Here is a 20797-nt window from a genome sequence, read left to right as displayed (position 1 = left end):
GTGGAATAATCATCCGCCATCACCCTCACTACACTGCTGCTTTCTGTCCTTCAGAGTCTGTTGAGAGTAGTAGTCACCTCGGCGCCTTGATGCGACTCGTGAACGAGATCCCAGGCTTCCTCTTGGGCAGCTCGGTCACAGATGGAAGCAGCTCTCCGGCCCGCAGCACCGAGGATCCGGGGAACAGCCGGCCGCTCCTGGAGGGTGAGAGGGATCTCATACTGTACGTCTTATAGTCAGTGATATCCATCTGTATGACGGCCGCCGGGGGCACAACTCTATGTGACCACGTTCCCCAGAAGAGTTGTAAAAATCAATCTTATGGTTTGTTCTCCGAAATGTACAAAATAAACTACAAACACTAAAAAAGCCATCTTGTAGGGAAAAATAAACTTTCACAAATGGGGACACAAAACCGAAGTTCTGGATATTTAAAAAGTAGTAAGACATAGAATATCCACTGCTCACAAGAAGATCGGGAAATTTGGCTTTTAGGTGAAATTTCCGGATGATCCTGCCCTTTGACCTTAATGAGACCTTCTCTAGTCTTCTGGATGTTCATGTCCAACTGGTCAATGTTTCAGGACTTTTTGCACAAATTTCTGTTCTCCAACAAGGAGCTTAATGGCAAAATTCACACCAGGTGTTTGGTCCATGAATCGCCAAATAACTCTAAGGGATCAATTAGAACTGGTATTAAACCGTCCTCCTCATCAAGCTGTTCATATTTTGAGACCATAATGACATGTAACAATTGAACAGCAGCACCGCGCCATTGTGAGGGTTAAAGCAGCAGGTTCTCAGACGGAAGTGGCCTCTGAGCTTAGAGTGTCACCAGCAGGTTGTACAGAGACACAGAGAGACTGGAAGAGTAACAAAGGCAGAGAAGTGGACCTCCTTGTGCCACATCCCACACTGACGACTGATTCATTGTGAACGATGACCGTAAGAACCTGATGGTCCCACAACTCCCAGCACATTTAATTTAGGCGAGAGGCACCCAAGTGTCACGTCAAACCTTTCGAAACGGTTTACATCAGCGTGGTCTGCGTGCTACGTGACCTGCAAGATTCCTGACCGTACCACTAGGCATAAGCGTCATCTGCGTACCTGACCGTACCACTAGGCATAAGCGTCATCTGCGTACCTGACCGTACCACTAGGCATAAGCGTCATCTACATACCTCACCGCACCACCAGGCACAGGCATCATCTACGCTGGACAAGGGACCAGTGGCCTCAGTGCTTTTTACTGATGAAAGTCGATTCACGCTGAGCAGGAATGATGGCCATCGACTATGTTGGAGATGTCAAGGAGAGCGCAGTGCATCAACCACTGCTGTCACCAGACAAGCCTTTGGTGGTGGTGGTGTTAGTGTGGGCCGGTGTGTCTAGTTAGCACAGAAAGGTCCTACACTGTGTGACTGGTACAGTGACAGCTCCTACTACTAGAATTGCATCATTAATCTAGTCATTGCGCCTCTGCATGAACAACACCGGCCTAATGGCATATTCATGGAGAACAATGCTCTAACTCATCGAGGTCACATCATTAGGGAACGGCTGCTGGAGACTGTGGACCTCAAATGGAGTGGCTTCGCTTTCTCCAGACCTGAATCCCATAGAAAACCTACAGTATCAGCCGAGTCGCTGTGTAGAGGTCGTAACTCTGTACCCCAGGATGGTGGTCAGGTCGGCTATTCTGGAAGATGAGGGCAAGTGTCTGTCTGGGTCACTGCTCATTTCTCAAGACCATATGGTGCCTCCCGGGCAGTCCGACATCTGGCCTCTTCTGATCATATCTGCAGAGTGGCCACCCTGTCCTCCATCCGCACATTTGTGAAAGCTGTCACGTTCCACTGTATGGCTTCTGTCAATTCCGCTGTGTCATGAAGGGGTTAATGTATTCTGGGGTTGCATGGAGGATTTTTCCTGCAGCCTGAACTGCATTTTCTAATTTTTTGATTTTATCAATTTAGTTAAAACTGAGGATCGTTCGCCGGCTTGTTCTCCAGCTTCTTCCCACGCTCTTGTAAGTGAGACCTCAGAATTGGCAGCCAGTCTCGGGGTGCACAGGAGCATGGAGCAGAGTAAATGCAAAATCGTGGCCAAAGCAGAGAAAAGTAAGTGTCACAGTCGTGGGGGGGGGGGATATGTGCTAACTCAGAGCACAGTACCGGGGGTTACTGATATACTCCTTCCCTTCCAGCAGAGGTCGCTGTCAGTCAATTCTCCAGGTACAGCGCCCCTGTCAGTCATCTGCCCGTATCACCGTCATGTATCAAGAAGGACCCAGGCGCCAGCACTGAGGGCAGGCTGCGGATCAAACAGGGTGAGTGCTTGGCGGAGGACGTACAGGGACACTTTCATCAAGATTTTTATTTTATTTATTTTTTTTAATGCAAGAAATGGCGTAATGTTTTTGTGGCTTGTGTGTAATGCAGAAATTGTCAGTCATGTATACGACCATTGTAGAAATTCCCTGTATCTGCTCCACAGAAGTGTTTCCTGCGTCCTGCAGTCCCGGTCACCACCTGAGCGGACCACCGAGAGAGAGCTTTCCTGTAAAGCAAAATGTTTCCCACTTTCCAAAAATTCCCCTGTACAGTCCTGGCCCCCGGGACTGTGTGATGCCTGAGCATGTGCGGAGGCCCGGCTCTGGAGGTGAGTGTGACCCCCCCCCCCCCCTCCCCTCCTCCCCCAACCGCACTGACAGACCAGACATGGCGTCCAGGAAGTCTTCTGACCCCGCTCAATCCTCTGGCTGAAAAGAGTCTGAAAGCAGAGAACCCCCCCCCCCCAAACTATTCACTAATATGTATTCTTCCAACAGGTGGGACGTCGCTGAGCTGCTCATCGGCCGCCTCGCCCAGAATCCCGAGTGTTTCCCCTAATCATGGAGCAAACTGCACCGGTCCGGGGGATCTGAAGATAAAAATAAAGCAAGGTCAATATTTTATGCAGTGCAAAGTGTCAGGCGTCATCTTAGAGGATTGCACCTTATATAGTTACCTGATGTTCCCGGCCGCCATGGATTACTGATATGCTGGTGTGATGTAAGCAGACGTCTCTGACGGACATGTCTCATCTTGCAGAGGATTCTGGAAGTGACCGAGACTTGTCAGAGTCCCCAGTTTACGGCAGGAAGGTCCACCATCCCCCGAGGTCCTCGTCCACGGAGAGAGAGCACTGGCATCTGGCCGCTTCCCCCCTGAGATCCCCGGCAGGTAAGGTGGCCATTGTCCCTGAATGCATTATATGTTCTCATCTGCCCACTTCAGATCCAACTCACACAATCTCATCAGATCCATTATCTTTTAGGCTGCGTGCCCACGATCAGGGTTCTGTGTTTTGGATGCAGTATGTTTCAGCTGCGTCCAAAACGCTGTATTGTACAGGTCGAGCACAGTGGATGGATTTCTAGAAATCCCGTGCCCACTATGCGTGTGCGGCTCGCAGTGTACACTGACCTGCGGTGCGGCTTTCCAAGCAGCAAGCATGACAATTCCTTGCTGCGGAGTTGCAAGCGTTCTCCGCAGGGAAAACAGAAAAGAAACAACTGAAACTGCCCGAGCCGGAATCATGGGCACGACCAGCTGCGCTCTCCTGTGGAGGAGACTCGTGGCCCCGCAGGTCAGGACCCGCAACGTCCAGAACACAGCAGGTCCTGATCGTGGGCACGTACCTTGCAGATTTTGTTGTTTGTTTTTTTTTTTCTTCAGATGCTTTACACTAAAGTTCTTAAATCCTCCTGTCTTCTTATTTTATCCACAGACGTCCCCCTGGGCAGCTCCCCCTTACATAGGCTGGTGAACTGCCTGAAGGAGATTTCTGCCGTCCGCCCGCGCCTTTACAACAGCACATGGTCCAACTCACGATGGGGTGCAGGTAACTATTGCAACGTTGCGAATTGTAGAAGAAAGCCCATGCTGGTGATCTCTGAGCCCAACGTCTCCTCTTATATTCTGTTACAGAAGCCTCTGCTAGTTCCCCCCGGGAGCCCCCCATACCCGTGCCTCCGCCCAATCCCTTCACTGTAGCAGTCACCAATGGAGCGGCCCAGCTGAGGGGCCCAGAGCCCAGGACGTCCGGCAGCCAGAATACCAGAGCAGGCAGAGATGGTGAGGAGCTGGGGCGAGTCCAGCATGGCCACCCGGATATTGGTATTATCGGGTAATGACCTCTGTACCTTCACTGCTCCAGAGTCGCACATGGGCCCCGTCCCTCTGTCCGCTCTGGGGAAGTGTCTGGAGAAGATCCATTCCCGTATTTCCAGCAGTGAGGAGCCCCGGAGGACCGGACTGGGAGTGAAGAGGACGCACTCTGATGGTGAGACGGCCATTGCAACAGAAGTGCTATAGACGCAGTGTGCACCGGGTGCAGCAGCTGTACATGGAGGGGACAGAAATAATGAAAGATCGTCAAACTGCACAAATACCCCCCCCCCCCCCCCCCCCGGCCATCACCCCCAGGCAAAGCCAGAGCCGCTCAGTGTCCTCTCTCCATTTCAGATCCATCCTGTCGCTCTGCTGCCTTAGGAGGTGTAAAGCGGCCCACCCTAGACGTGTCCGGCTCCTCCAGAGTTGTCAGCAGTTGTTCTCCCAGCCACCGGGATCTGTGGAGACCCCCAGAGGAGCTGCCCAGGGCCCCCAGTGAGGGTAAGTGTTAACCCTCGCTTTTCATTGTTGCACTACAATTGATTTCTTCCTCCATTGTTGGAGCTGTGTGAGGGTGTACTATTTCTTTGTCGCTCCTTATTGGGAGACCCAGACAATTGGGTGTATAGCTTATGCCTCCGGAGGCCACACAAAGTATTACACTAAAAGTGTAAAGCCCCTCCCCTTCAGCCTATACACCCCCCGTACTGCTACGGGCTCATCAGTTTTTATGCTTTGTGCGAAGGAGGTCAGACATGCACGCATGGCTCCACAGCTTAGTCAGCAGCAGCTGTTGACTATGTCGGATGGAAGAAAAGAGGGCCCATAACAGGGCCCCCAGCATGCTCCCTTCTCACCCCACTCTTTGGTGTTGTTAAGGTTGAGGTATCCATTGCGGGTACGGAGGCTGGAGCCCACATGCTGCTTTCCTTCCCCATCCCTCAATTAGGGCTCTGGGTGAAGTGGGATCCTTTCGGTCTCCAGGCACAGGAGACCGTGCTCCATCCACAGCTCCTGAGGACTCTGCTGGATAGGAGCCGAGTATCGTTCAGGGACATGGCCCTGCTACTTTGAGGTACTCTGTGTCCCCGTGGGGACCGCGCACAGCAACACTCCAGCATTGCTGGGTGTGCTAGTGCACCGGGGACAGCAGCGCTGACTGCGTTTGTGCCATTACACACTTCAGCGTCGCTGAGTGTGTTCGTGTAGGGGGGACTGCCGCGCTGACCGCCGCTGCCATGGTTATCACTGCGGCGCGGCTGGGACTGTTAGTGCGCCGGGGACTTCCGCGCCGACCGCGCTTATACGTTGGCCGTGCTTATAACTAGAGTCCCCGGCTTTTGCGGCCTAGTCTCGTTTTCTTCCCGCCCCCAGCCCTGCCAGTCAGGGGAAGGGCGGGACGCTGTACAGGATGGCAGCACTGAGGGCTGGAGCATGCTTTGCATACTCCACCCCCCTCACTCTGCACAGTGAGGCACCAGTTCCCGCACTTTTCTGGGTCACGCCCACGGCTCCCTCCTCTCCTCAGGACGCCGGCAGCCATTCCTCTCAGCTCTGCTAACGCTGGAGAGGAGAGACAAGCTCAGGGAGACCCAGGCAGGATTTCTGGTGCCCACACAACCGCTTTGCGCAGGCGGTAAGCAGCACCTGTGGTGCTGGCCCCACTAGTGCAGAAGTGTACTTATAGATTATATGATTATAGGCTATACTTTACACTGTATGGTGCACTGTTGATTTTTGGCTATATACCCTCCTGTATTGCTCAGAGGAGACAACAGCATGTCGTCCACAAATAGCAAGGGTGCCAAAGCACAGGCTTACTATGCTGCCTGTGCAGCATGTACGGCTATACTGCCGGCAGGTTCCACTGACCCTCATTGTGTGCAATGCTCGGCCCCTGTGGCACTTTCTCAGCCGGAGCCTCTGCTAAGGGCGGCCCAGGGAGAACCACCTGTTAACACTGTCCAGGTGACAGGGACGGAGTTTGCAGTTTTTACTGAAAGACTTTCTGAGACTATGGCTAAGATATTAGAAGCCTTGCAGTCCAGGCCGGCATCTCAAGCCAGGGGCACTGTGGAATCATTGCCCCATGGTCCCCCTCAGTTGGAACAGCAATGTCCTCCCGGGGTGTCTCATGGATCCCAGGGTGAGGTCTCTGACACGGACCGCAGCCCCAGACCGATTAAGCGAGCTCGCTATGAAATCCCCTCGACATCATCACAATGTTCAGGGTCTCAGCGAGAGGACTCTCTGTATGATGAATCGGAGGTAGCTGATCAGGATTCTGATCCTGAAGCCGCTCTCAACCTTGATACTCCTGATGGGGACGCCATAGTGAATAATCTTATTGCGTCCATCAATGAAATGTTGGATATTTCCCCCTCAGCTCCTCCGGTGGAGGAGTCAGCTTCTCAGCAGGAGAAATTCCGTTTCAGGTTTCCCAAGCGTACAAAGAGTATGTTTCTGGACCACTCTGACTTCAGAGAGGCAGTCCAGAAACACCGAGCTTGTCCAGATAAGCGTTTTTCCAAGCGCCTTAAGGATACACGTTACCCTTTCCCCCCTGACGTGGTCAAGGGCTGGACTCAGTGTCCCAAGGTGGATCTTCCAATCTCCAGACTTGCGGCTAGATCCATAGTTGCAGTGGAAGATGGAGCTTCACTCATGGATGCCACTGACAGACAGATGGAGCTCTGGTTGAAATCCATCTATGAAGCTATCGGCGCGTCTTTTGCTCCAGCATTCGCAGCCGTATGGGCACTCCAAGCTATCTCAGCTGGTCAGGCGCAAATTGACGCACTCACACGTACGTCTGCGCCGCAGGTGGCGTCTATAACCTCTCAAACGTCGGCATTTGCGTCCTACGCTATTAATGCTGTCCTGGACTCTGCGAGCCGTACGGCGGTTGCAGCCGACAATTCGGTGGCAATACGCAGGGCCTTGTGGCTGCGGGAATGGAAGGCAGATTCGGCTTCCAAAAAGTGCTTAACTGGATTGCCATTTTCTGGCGACCGTTTGTTTGGTGAGAGATTGGATGAAATCATCAAACAATCCAAGGGAAAGGAAACATCCTTACCCCAGGCCAAACCAAAAACACCCCAACAGAGGAGGGGACAGTCGAGGTTTCGGTCCTTTCGGGGTGCGGGCAGGTCCCAATTCTCCTCGTCCAAAAGGCCTCAGAAGGATCAGAGGAACTCCGACGCATGGCGGTCTAAATCACGCCCTAAAAAGACCGCCGGAGGTGCCGCTACTAAGGCGGCTTCCTCATGACTTACGGCCTCCTCACACCGCATCTTCGGTCGGTGGCAGGCTCTCCCGCTTTTGCGACACCTGGCTGCCACAAGTAAAAGACCGTTGGGTGAGAGACATTTTGTCTCACGGTTACAGGATAGAGTTCAGCTCTCGTCCTCCGACTCGATTCTTCAGAACATCTCCGCCTCCTGAGCGAGCCGAGGCTCTTCTGCAGGTGGTGGGCATTCTGAAGGCAGAAGGAGTGGTGGTCCCGGTTCCTCTTCAGCAACAGGGCCACGGTTTCTACTCCAACCTGTTTGTGGTTCCAAAGAAGGACGGGTCCTTCCGTCCTGTTTTGGACCTAAAACTGCTCAACAAACACGTAAGGACCAGGCGGTTCCGGATGGAATCCCTCCGCTCCGTCATCGCCTCAATGTCCCAAGGAGATTTCCTAGCATCGATCGATATCAAGGATGCTTATCTCCACGTACCAATTGCTCCAGAGCATCAGCGCTTCTTGCGCTTCGCCATAGGAGACGAACACCTTCAGTTCGCGGCACTGCCGTTCGGCCTGGCGACAGCCCCAAGGGTTTTCACCAAGGTCAGGGCTACAGTAGTTGCGGTCCTCCACTCTCAGGGTCACTCAGTGATACCTAACTTAGACGATCTGCTGGTCAAGGCACCCTCTCAAGAGGCATGCCAACACAGCCTCAACGTTACTCTGGAGATTCTCCAGAGTTTCGGGTGGATCATCAATTTTCCAAAGTCAAATCTGACACTGGTCCAATCGCTGACATATCTTGGCATGGCGTTTCATACTCTTCCAGCGATAGTGAAGCTTCCGCTGGACAAACAGCGTTCACTACAGACAGGGGTGCAATCTCTTCTTCAAGGTCGGTCACACCCCTTGAGGCGCCTCATGCACTTCCTGGGGAAGATGGTGGCAGCAATGGAAGCAGTCCCTTTCGCGCAGTTTCACCTGCGTCCACTTCAATGGGACATCCTACGCAAGTGGGACAGGATGCCGACGTCCCTAGACAGGAACGTTTCCCTCTCTCAGGCAACCAAAGCTTCCCTTCGGTGGTGGCTTCTTCCCACTTCATTATCGAAGGGGAAATCCTTCCTACCCCCATCCTGGGCGGTGGTCACGACGGACGCGAGTCTGTCAGGGTGGGGAGCAGTTTTTCTCCACCACAGGGCTCAGGGTACGTGGACTCAGCAAGAGTCCTCACTTCAGATCAATGTTCTGGAGATCAGGGCAGTGTATCTTGCCCTAAAAGCGTTCCAGCAGTGGCTGGAAGGCAAGCAGATCCGAATTCAGTCGGACAACTCCACAGCGGTGGCTTACATCAACCACCAAGGTGGGACACGCAGTCGGCAAGCCTTCCAGGAAGTCCGGCGGATTCTGCTGTGGGTGGAAGCCACAGCATCCACCATATCCGCAGTTCACATCCCGGGCGTAGAAAACTGGGAAGCAGACTTTCTCAGTCGCCAGGGCATGGACGCAGGGGAATGGTCCCTTCACCCGGACGTGTTTCAGGAGATCTGTTGCCGCTGGGGGATGCCGGACGTCGACCTAATGGCGTCACGGCACAACAACAAGGTCCCAACATTCATGGCTCGATCTCAAGATCACAGAGCTCTGGCGGCAGACGCCTTAGTTCAGGATTGGTCGCAGTTTCGGCTTCCTTATGTGTTTCCTCCTCTGGCACTGTTGCCCAGAGTGTTACGCAAGATCAGGGCCGACTGCCGCCGCGTTATCCTCGTCGCTCCAGACTGGCCGAGGAGGTCGTGGTACCCGGATCTGTGGCATCTCACGGTCGGCCAACCGTGGGCACTGCCAGACCGACCAGATTTGCTGTCTCAAGGGCCGTTTTTCCATCTGAATTCTGCGGCCCTCAACCTGACTGTGTGGCCATTGAGTCCTGGATCCTAGCGTCTTCAGGATTATCTCAAGAGGTCATTGCCACTATGAGACAGGCTAGGAAACCTACGTCCGCCAAGATCTACATTTCTCGAACGGCGCCCCTGCGCCGCTCGGATGCACTCTTTGTCCTTGTCGCTAGTCAGCGTAAAGGGACACAAGCTTCCAAGTCAACCCTGGCTCGGTGGATCAAGGAACCAATTCTCGAAGCTTACCGTTCCTCGGGGCTTCCGGTTCCCTCAGGACTGAAGGCCCATTCTACCAGGGCCGTGGGAGCGTCCTGGGCCTTGCGACACCAGGCTACGGCTCAGCAGGTGTGTCAGGCAGCTACCTAGTTGAAAAAACCAAGGAGAAAAATTGTATGAAAAATACCCTGAATATAAATAAATAAATTGCAAGTGCTTAATAACAGGGTACTTAGTGTATACATTTTTGCAAAAAGGTAAAAAGCTGTCTCACCTCGTCACGGTGTACCCATCTGAGACAGTCCCTAACCTACTGAAGTTAAAAACATTATCAATACCTGACTTGTGTCATGTCAGAACTCCAATATGGATGGTGGCAAGTGGTTAGCTGTGTCCCAGATAAAATACACAGCAAAGTGAGACGCAATCAGCTGTTCAGTCTCAGTACTAGGAGGGCTGCACCCCCAACTTGCAACCAAGCAAGAAAACATACAAAAAACACAAAAACCTGAGCTGAAACAATGTTCAGTAAACATGCAACATTAAGCATGTGAATTGCAGCCTTAAGACTAGAAAAAACCAAGGAGAAAAATTGTATGAAAAATACCCTGAATATAAATAAATAAATTGCAAGTGCTTAATAACAGGGTACTTAGTGTATACATTTTTGCAAAAAGGTAAAAAGCTGTCTCACCTCGTCACGGTGTACCCATCTGAGACAGTCCCTAACCTACTGAAGTTAAAAACATTATCAATACCTGACTTGTGTCATGTCAGAACTCCAATATGGATGGTGGCAAGTGGTTAGCTGTGTCCCAGATAAAATACACAGCAAAGTGAGACGCAATCAGCTGTTCAGTCTCAGTACTAGGAGGGCTGCACCCCCAACTTGCAACCAAGCAAGAAAACATACAAAAAACACAAAAACCTGAGCTGAAACAATGTTCAGTAAACATGCAACATTAAGCATGTGAATTGCAGCCTTAAGACTAGAAAAAACCAAGGAGAAAAATTGTATGAAAAATACCCTGAATATAAATAAATAAATTGCAAGTGCTTAATAACAGGGTACTTAGTGTATACATTTTTGCAAAAAGGTAAAAAGCTGTCTCACCTCGTCACGGTGTACCCATCTGAGACAGTCCCTAACCTACTGAAGTTAAAAACATTATCAATACCCGACTTGTGTCATGTCAGAACTCCAATATGGATGGTGGCAAGTGGTTAGCTGTGTCCCAGATAAAATACACAGCAAAGTGAGACGCAATCAGCTGTTCAGTCTCAGTACTAGGAGGGCTGCACCCCCAACTTGCAACCAAGCAAGAAAACATACAAAAAACACAAAAACCTGAGCTGAAACAATGTTCAGTAAACATGCAACATTAAGCATGTGAATTGCAGCCTTAAGACTAGAAAAAACCAAGGAGAAAAATTGTATGAAAAATACCCTGAATATAAATAAATAAATTGCAAGTGCTTAATAACAGGGTACTTAGTGTATACATTTTTGCAAAAAGGTAAAAAGCTGTCTCACCTCGTCACGGTGTACCCATCTGAGACAGTCCCTAACCTACTGAAGTTAAAAACATTATCAATACCTGACTTGTGTCATGTCAGAACTCCAATATGGATGGTGGCAAGTGGTTAGCTGTGTCCCAGATAAAATACACAGCAAAGTGAGACGCAATCAGCTGTTCAGTCTCAGTACTAGGAGGGCTGCACCCCCAACTTGCAACCAAGCAAGAAAACATACAAAAAACACAAAAACCTGAGCTGAAACAATGTTCAGTAAACATGCAACATTAAGCATGTGAATTGCAGCCTTAAGACTAGAAAAAACCAAGGAGAAAAATTGTATGAAAAATACCCTGAATATAAATAAATAAATTGCAAGTGCTTAATAACAGGGTACTTAGTGTATACATTTTTGCAAAAAGGTAAAAAGCTGTCTCACCTCGTCACGGTGTACCCATCTGAGACAGTCCCTAACCTACTGAAGTTAAAAACATTATCAATACCTGACTTGTGTCATGTCAGAACTCCAATATGGATGGTGGCAAGTGGTTAGCTGTGTCCCAGATAAAATACACAGCAAGGTGAGACGCAATCAGCTGTTCAGTCTCAGTACTAGGAGGGCTGCACCCCCAACTTGCAACCAAGCAAGAAAACATACAAAAAACACAAAAACCTGAGCTGAAACAATGTTCAGTAAACATGCAACATTAAGCATGTGAATTGCAGCCTTAAGACTAGAAAAAACCAAGGAGAAAAATTGTATGAAAAATACCCTGAATATAAATAAATAAATTGCAAGTGCTTAATAACAGGGTACTTAGTGTATACATTTTTGCAAAAAGGTAAAAAGCTGTCTCACCTCGTCACGGTGTACCCATCTGAGACAGTCCCTAACCTACTGAAGTTAAAAACATTATCAATACCTGACTTGTGTCATGTCAGAACTCCAATATGGATGGTGGCAAGTGGTTAGCTGTGTCCCAGATAAAATACACAGCAAAGTGAGACGCAATCAGCTGTTCAGTCTCAGTACTAGGAGGGCTGCACCCCCAACTTGCAACCAAGCAAGAAAACATACAAAAAACACAAAAACCTGAGCTGAAACAATGTTCAGTAAACATGCAACATTAAGCATGTGAATTGCAGCCTTAAGACTAGAAAAAACCAAGGAGAAAAATTGTATGAAAAATACCCTGAATATAAATAAATAAATTGCAAGTGCTTAATAACAGGGTACTTAGTGTATACATTTTTGCAAAAAGGTAAAAAGCTGTCTCACCTCGTCACGGTGTACCCATCTGAGACAGTCCCTAACCTACTGAAGTTAAAAACATTATCAATACCTGACTTGTGTCATGTCAGAACTCCAATATGGATGGTGGCAAGTGGTTAGCTGTGTCCCAGATAAAATACACAGCAAAGTGAGACGCAATCAGCTGTTCAGTCTCAGTACTAGGAGGGCTGCACCCCCAACTTGCAACCAAGCAAGAAAACATACAAAAAACACAAAAACCTGAGCTGAAACAATGTTCAGTAAACATGCAACATTAAGCATGTGAATTGCAGCCTTAAGACTAGAAAAAACCAAGGAGAAAAATTGTATGAAAAATACCCTGAATATAAATAAATAAATTGCAAGTGCTTAATAACAGGGTACTTAGTGTATACATTTTTGCAAAAAGGTAAAAAGCTGTCTCACCTCGTCACGGTGTACCCATCTGAGACAGTCCCTAACCTACTGAAGTTAAAAACATTATCAATACCTGACTTGTGTCATGTCAGAACTCCAATATGGATGGTGGCAAGTGGTTAGCTGTGTCCCAGATAAAATACACAGCAAAGTGAGACGCAATCAGCTGTTCAGTCTCAGTACTAGGAGGGCTGCACCCCCAACTTGCAACCAAGCAAGAAAACATACAAAAAACACAAAAACCTGAGCTGAAACAATGTTCAGTAAACATGCAAGGTTAGGGACTGTCTCAGATGGGTACACCGTGACGAGGTGAGACAGCTTTTTACCTTTTTGCAAAAATGTATACACTAAGTACCCTGTTATTAAGCACTTGCAATTTATTTATTTATATTCAGGGTATTTTTCATACAATTTTTCTCCTTGGTTTTTTCTAGTCTTAAGGCTGCAATTCACATGCTTAATGTTGCATGTTTACTGAACATTGTTTCAGCTCAGGTTTTTGTGTTTTTTGTATGTTTTCTTGCTTGGTTGCAAGTTGGGGGTGCAGCCCTCCTAGTACTGAGACTGAACAGCTGATTGCGTCTCACTTTGCTGTGTATTTTATCTGGGACACAGCTAACCACTTGCCACCATCCATATTGGAGTTCTGACATGACACAAGTCAGGTATTGATAATGTTTTTAACTTCAGTAGGTTAGGGACTGTCTCAGATGGGTACACCGTGACGAGGTGAGACAGCTTTTTACCTTTTTGCAAAAATGTATACACTAAGTACCCTGTTATTAAGCACTTGCAATTTATTTATTTATATTCAGGGTATTTTTCATACAATTTTTCTCCTTGGTTTTTTCTAGTCTTAAGGCTGCAATTCACATGCTTAATGTTGCATGTTTACTGAACATTGTTTCAGCTCAGGTTTTTGTGTTTTTTGTATGTTTTCTTGCTTGGTTGCAAGTTGGGGGTGCAGCCCTCCTAGTACTGAGACTGAACAGCTGATTGCGTCTCACTTTGCTGTGTATTTTATCTGGGACACAGCTAACCACTTGCCACCATCCATATTGGAGTTCTGACATGACACAAGTCAGGTATTGATAATGTTTTTAACTTCAGTAGGTTAGGGACTGTCTCAGATGGGTACACCGTGACGAGGTGAGACAGCTTTTTACCTTTTTGCAAAAATGTATACACTAAGTACCCTGTTATTAAGCACTTGCAATTTATTTATTTATATTCAGGGTATTTTTCATACAATTTTTCTCCTTGGTTTTTTCTAGTCTTAAGGCTGCAATTCACATGCTTAATGTTGCATGTTTACTGAACATTGTTTCAGCTCAGGTTTTTGTGTTTTTTGTATGTTTTCTTGCTTGGTTGCAAGTTGGGGGTGCAGCCCTCCTAGTACTGAGACTGAACAGCTGATTGCGTCTCACTTTGCTGTGTATTTTATCTGGGACACAGCTAACCACTTGCCACCATCCATATTGGAGTTCTGACATGACACAAGTCAGGTATTGATAATGTTTTTAACTTCAGTAGGTTAGGGACTGTCTCAGATGGGTACACCGTGACGAGGTGAGACAGCTTTTTACCTTTTTGCAAAAATGTATACACTAAGTACCCTGTTATTAAGCACTTGCAATTTATTTATTTATATTCAGGGTATTTTTCATACAATTTTTCTCCTTGGTTTTTTCTAGTCTTAAGGCTGCAATTCACATGCTTAATGTTGCATGTTTACTGAACATTGTTTCAGCTCAGGTTTTTGTGTTTTTTGTATGTTTTCTTGCTTGGTTGCAAGTTGGGGGTGCAGCCCTCCTAGTACTGAGACTGAACAGCTGATTGCGTCTCACTTTGCTGTGTATTTTATCTGGGACACAGCTAACCACTTGCCACCATCCATATTGGAGTTCTGACATGACACAAGTCAGGTATTGATAATGTTTTTAACTTCAGTAGGTTAGGGACTGTCTCAGATGGGTACACCGTGACGAGGTGAGACAGCTTTTTACCTTTTTGCAAAAATGTATACACTAAGTACCCTGTTATTAAGCACTTGCAATTTATTTATTTATATTCAGGGTATTTTTCATACAATTTTTCTCCTTGGTTTTTTCTAGTCTTAAGGCTGCAATTCACATGCTTAATGTTGCATGTTTACTGAACATTGTTTCAGCTCAGGTTTTTGTGTTTTTTGTATGTTTTCTTGCTTGGTTGCAAGTTGGGGGTGCAGCCCTCCTAGTACTGAGACTGAACAGCTGATTGCGTCTCACCTTGCTGTGTATTTTATCTGGGACACAGCTAACCACTTGCCACCATCCATATTGGAGTTCTGACATGACACAAGTCAGGTATTGATAATGTTTTTAACTTCAGTAGGTTAGGGACTGTCTCAGATGGGTACACCGTGACGAGGTGAGACAGCTTTTTACCTTTTTGCAAAAATGTATACACTAAGTACCCTGTTATTAAGCACTTGCAATTTATTTATTTATATTCAGGGTATTTTTCATACAATTTTTCTCCTTGGTTTTTTCTAGTCTTAAGGCTGCAATTCACATGCTTAATGTTGCATGTTTACTGAACATTGTTTCAGCTCAGGTTTTTGTGTTTTTTGTATGTTTTCTTGCTTGGTTGCAAGTTGGGGGTGCAGCCCTCCTAGTACTGAGACTGAACAGCTGATTGCGTCTCACTTTGCTGTGTATTTTATCTGGGACACAGCTAACCACTTGCCACCATCCATATTGGAGTTCTGACATGACACAAGTCAGGTATTGATAATGTTTTTAACTTCAGTAGGTTAGGGACTGTCTCAGATGGGTACACCGTGACGAGGTGAGACAGCTTTTTACCTTTTTGCAAAAATGTATACACTAAGTACCCTGTTATTAAGCACTTGCAATTTATTTATTTATATTCAGGGTATTTTTCATACAATTTTTCTCCTTGGTTTTTTCTAGTCTTAAGGCTGCAATTCACATGCTTAATGTTGCATGTTTACTGAACATTGTTTCAGCTCAGGTTTTTGTGTTTTTTGTATGTTTTCTTGCTTGGTTGCAAGTTGGGGGTGCAGCCCTCCTAGTACTGAGACTGAACAGCTGATTGCGTCTCACTTTGCTGTGTATTTTATCTGGGACACAGCTAACCACTTGCCACCATCCATATTGGAGTTCTGACATGACACAAGTCAGGTATTGATAATGTTTTTAACTTCAGTAGGTTAGGGACTGTCTCAGATGGGTACACCGTGACGAGGTGAGACAGCTTTTTACCTTTTTGCAAAAATGTATACACTAAGTACCCTGTTATTAAGCACTTGCAATTTATTTATTTATATTCAGGGTATTTTTCATACAATTTTTCTCCTTGGTTTTTTCTAGTCTTAAGGCTGCAATTCACATGCTTAATGTTGCATGTTTACTGAACATTGTTTCAGCTCAGGTTTTTGTGTTTTTTGTATGTTTTCTTGCTTGGTTGCAAGTTGGGGGTGCAGCCCTCCTAGTACTGAGACTGAACAGCTGATTGCGTCTCACTTTGCTGTGTATTTTATCTGGGACACAGCTAACCACTTGCCACCATCCATATTGGAGTTCTGACATGACACAAGTCAGGTATTGATAATGTTTTTAACTTCAGTAGGTTAGGGACTGTCTCAGATGGGTACACCGTGACGAGGTGAGACAGCTTTTTACCTTTTTGCAAAAATGTATACACTAAGTACCCTGTTATTAAGCACTTGCAATTTATTTATTTATATTCAGGGTATTTTTCATACAATTTTTCTCCTTGGTTTTTTCTAGTCTTAAGGCTGCAATTCACATGCTTAATGTTGCATGTTTACTGAACATTGTTTCAGCTCAGGTTTTTGTGTTTTTTGTATGTTTTCTTGCTTGGTTGCAAGTTGGGGGTGCAGCCCTCCTAGTACTGAGACTGAACAGCTGATTGCGTCTCACTTTGCTGTGTATTTTATCTGGGACACAGCTAACCACTTGCCACCATCCATATTGGAGTTCTGACATGACACAAGTCAGGTATTGATAATGTTTTTAACTTCAGTAGGTTAGGGACTGTCTCAGATGGGTACACCGTGACGAGGTGAGACAGCTTTTTACCTTTTTGCAAAAATGTATACACTAAGTACCCTGTTATTAAGCACTTGCAATTTATTTATTTATATTCAGGGTATTTTTCATACAATTTTTCTCCTTGGTTTTTTCTAGTCTTAAGGCTGCAATTCACATGCTTAATGTTGCATGTTTACTGAACATTGTTTCAGCTCAGGTTTTTGTGTTTTTTAGCTACCTAGTTGAGCCTGCACACTTTCACGAAGCACTATCAGGTGCATACCTATGCTTTGGCAGATGCCAGCCTAGGTAGGCGAGTCCTTCAGGCGGCAGTTGCCCACCTGTAGGACGGAGCCGTTACGGCTCTATTATGAGGTATTATTTACCCACCCAGGGACTGCTTTTGGACGTCCCAATTGTCTGGGTCTCCCAATGGAGCGACAAAGAAGAAGGGAATTTTGTTTACTTACCGTAAATTCCTTTTCTTCTAGCTCCAATTGGGAGACCCAGCACTCGCCCCTGTTTTTTGTATAACACATGTTGTTCATGTTAAATGGTTTCAGTTCTCCGATATTCCTTCGGATTGAATTTACTTTAAACCAGTTTATAATTTTTTCCTCCTTCGGGCTTTTGCACCAAAACTGATGAGCCCGTAGCAGTACGGGGGGTGTATAGGCTGAAGGGGAGGGGCTTTACACTTTTAGTGTAGTACTTTGTGTGGCCTCCGGAGGCAGTGCTATACACCCAATTGTCTGGGTCTCCCAATTGGAGCTAGAAGAAAAGGAATTTACGGTAAGTAAACAAAATTCCCTTCTTTTCTTTTGTTGTTTTCGATGATACCATTTTTGGGGTATATACAGGATGTTTTGGATTTATTTTTTAGCAAAACAAAATCTGCTTGTATCTTTTTCTTTTTAATCGGGGAAAAAGGGGGATAAGTTAAAACGATCGCTCCATACACGCACACCGGCTGCAAGATCTAATAGTAAGACACGGAGTGGGAAGGGTTAATATGGAAGGTGACGGCTGGTAAAGTGACCATCGTACGGTGGTGACTCCAGAGCACGTAACTCTCTGGGGTCTTCTGGACTCGGCTGTGTTCAGCCTCCTGCCCCGGACCCCCGGCAGGACCAGACACACCCTTCAGATTCATCATGGAGATGCGATAAATGAATACCTCTCATCATCCAGATCACGGTGTCGGAAACTCGCATCTGATGAGCGTCATGAACTGCGTGAGAAAGATTCCCGGGCGCCGGCTCAGCCCCTCCGTACATGTGGCGTCCCCCGCAGACATCGGCCGCTCCAGCGCACAAGGTAACTGCAGAGATCTGGGAGATGGTGGACAACGAGCCGGAGGTTTTATATTCTCACCGGATTATGGTCAGGCCTCTTATTCATGGATTTTTTTTTCATTTTTTTTTTCCCAGGACTTGTTACTGAGGTGAAAGTGAAGCAGGAGAAAGAGGATAACCATCCACGTGAGACGTCACGGCAGTGGATCCAGCCCCCGCAGAGCCCGGATACCCCGAAACAGTCAGGTCAGCAGCGTCCTGATCCTGCCTGCGCGGGATCTGCACATGGAGCGATTACGCTCTGGTTTTTCAGTATTTATTGTGGGGTGTTTGAAGGGTTAACAATCCAATCAGAGGGCACACATCATGTATTGACATTGACTTCTGGTTTAACCCTTCACAGGGTCCTCGGCCACAAACGTTCACCTGACTGGGCTGATGAGGCTGATGGAGGAGATCCCGTGTGCAGAGTCCAGTAACCCGTCCCGGGCCATGTACAGTATCGCTGTCGGACACTCCCTCATCCGGAGAATGGACAGATCTAATCACCTCTCCTGTAACGGTGAGAAAGTGGCTACAAAGGGTTAATAGGTTGTACTGCAATAATCTCCAATGTAGCAGTCGACCTCCATAACGTATCTAGGCTCTCATTTATAATGGTATGTGCCCGTCGTGCTAACGGCAAGCGGAGATCTTGCAGTTGGTGACAAAACATAAAATGGTGCATGTCATGGCTGCATGTTGATTTCTGCTCTGGAGATTACTAAAGTGCAGCTAGGAGATTTATTGCCTAAATGTTAGGATAGAAATTGCTGTCCACATCCTAGGTGTACGCATATATACACACCAGGTAGGCTGTAGACCTGCAGTGTCTGTAGGTCGGTTCTCGGAGGAGCCGCCCGCCCCCGTGGTAATGTTCCCGTCTTCACTGTAGATGATTGCAGTCTCCAGGAGGAGCTGAACGATGGCACCATTGCATCTGTGGACTCTGTGTACAGCGACGACACGAGCTGGTCCTCGGAGAATGGTAACGGGACCCCCCTGTCTTCTGCCCTCATGTCTGTCCTAATAGTGAATGATCGGCTCAGTAATGGCTGCTGTTCCATTCTCCCCAGTGGACCCCTCGTATTCAGCGATCGGTGGTCTGCAGAGGGTGGTGAGCGAGTTTGCTGAATTAGGATCAGTCAGTCCTCTGGTTGCAGTGGCTGCTCCTCCCGTCTCCAGCGTCCAGGAGGCAATCGCACTGAAGAAACCCAAGGACGCTTCCATCGGTGAGTCAGCACCGCGCCTTTTACCTGCCCGCGGCAAGTGTGTGCGGGCGGCCCCTGCGGCAAGTGTGTGCGGGCGGCCCCTGCGGCAAGTGTGTGCGGGCGGCCCCTGCGGCAAGTGTGTGCGGGCGGCCCCTGCGGCAAGTGTGTGCGGGCGGCCCCTGCGGCAAGTGTGTGCGGGCGGCCCCTGCGGCAAGTGTGTGCGGGCGGCCCCTGCGGCAAGTGTGTGCGGGCGGCCCCTGCGGCAAGTGTGTGCGAGCGATCACAACACAACGTTCACGCCTGCACGGTCACCCTATGATTGAGCCGCCTTCCGGCACTAATGGAGAAAATGCTATTATTTAACCCTTTCTGTGCTGCTCCCTTTGGCACCAATTATCACAGAATAGCCATGGCTGGCAAGCATTATGGCGTCACTAATGTACCGTCACAGTGCGCATTTTCCTAGTGTAGCTCTGAGCGCTTGTTACTTTGCATGTATGTGACTTTCTTAATTACCTTTGCAGCTTCCACCTCCCGACTGAATGAGAGCATAAGACGAGCGCCCCGGGAGGCTGCGGGGATTGCAGCCAGCGCCTGCTCTACGGAGAATGGTGAGAAACTGCATTTTTCTTCTTGGATAAGTCGGTGCAGTCCAATCCTGTGTAAAGCCTCGCGCTTCTTATCTCAGGGGAAGCTGCAACTGCTGCCATTCGTGGCCTGCAGAAGGTTGTCCACGGCTTTGTAGAACAAGAGTGTGTGAGCCCCATAACTGCTGTCAGAATCGCAACCCCCAGCTCAGGACCCCGGGACTATACTGGGAAAAAAACTGCTCCGGACGAAGAAGGTAAAACTATAATGCTATGGCTATATGTCTTTTATTTCTACATCCATTGTTGCGGCCGCTCTGCTCGCCTCGTCCCCATGTGGCGGCCGCTCTGCTCGCCTCGTCCCCGTGTGGCGGCCGCTCTGCTCGCCTCGTCCCCGTGTGGCGGCCGCTCTGCTAGCCTCGTCCCCGTGTGGCGGCCGCTCTGCTAGCCTCGTCCCCGTGTGGCGGCCGCTCTGCTCGCCTCGTCCCCGTGTGGCGGCCGCTCTGCTCGCCTCGTCCCCGTGTGGCGGCCGCTCTGCTCGCCTCGTCCCCGTGTGGCGGCCGCTCTGCTCGCCTCGTCCCCGTGTGGCGGCCGCTCTGCTCGCCTCGTCCCCGTGTGGCGGCCGCTCTGCTCGCCTCGTCCCCGTGTGGCGGCCGCTCTGCTCGCCTCGTCCCCGTGTGGCGGCCGCTCTGCTGGCCTCGTCCCCGTGTGGCGGCCGCTCTGCTGGCCTCGTCCCCGGTATATACCGGTTGTGCGCATACATCCTTATGTGTTGTTTTTTGCCGTAGTTCCATCTCCGCATCTCCAGGGCTCTTCTCCAGCACCGATCAGTCACTATCTCTGTGATTCTGGGAAATGGCTCTCTGAACCAGGTAAGCTGCTGCATAACCTTATATATGAGG

The 20797-nt window shown here is 48.3% G+C and overlaps 1 protein-coding gene across 2 annotated transcripts in view; it reads left to right on the top strand.

Moving 5' to 3' along the window:
* LOC142243659 (uncharacterized) overlaps positions 1-20797 on the top strand; it is an 86444-nt gene that overhangs the window by 12516 nt on the left and 53131 nt on the right. The window contains exons 15-32 of one of the 2 annotated variants that reach the window (XM_075315789.1): positions 55-204; positions 1980-2123; positions 2213-2332; positions 2500-2664; positions 2834-2947; positions 3096-3227; positions 3775-3888; positions 3975-4121; positions 4204-4329; positions 4512-4658; positions 17955-18080; positions 18194-18304; positions 18462-18620; positions 18993-19085; positions 19174-19329; positions 19833-19919; positions 19997-20152; positions 20684-20767. In XM_075315789.1, the coding sequence (XP_075171904.1) occupies positions 55-204; positions 1980-2123; positions 2213-2332; positions 2500-2664; positions 2834-2947; positions 3096-3227; positions 3775-3888; positions 3975-4121; positions 4204-4329; positions 4512-4658; positions 17955-18080; positions 18194-18304; positions 18462-18620; positions 18993-19085; positions 19174-19329; positions 19833-19919; positions 19997-20152; positions 20684-20767 (2331 nt within the window). Of the gene's footprint in view, positions 1-54; positions 205-1979; positions 2124-2209; positions 2333-2499; positions 2665-2833; positions 2948-3095; positions 3228-3774; positions 3889-3974; positions 4122-4203; positions 4330-4511; positions 4659-17954; positions 18081-18193; positions 18305-18461; positions 18621-18992; positions 19086-19173; positions 19330-19832; positions 19920-19996; positions 20153-20683; positions 20768-20797 lie in introns of both variants that reach the window. The other variant, XM_075315788.1, reaches the window with a different exon arrangement.

This window comes from Anomaloglossus baeobatrachus, chromosome 6, assembly GCF_048569485.1.
Source record: "Anomaloglossus baeobatrachus isolate aAnoBae1 chromosome 6, aAnoBae1.hap1, whole genome shotgun sequence".
NCBI lineage: Eukaryota > Metazoa > Chordata > Amphibia > Anura > Aromobatidae > Anomaloglossus > Anomaloglossus baeobatrachus.
This window is presented reverse-complemented; position numbering and strand designations above follow the sequence as displayed.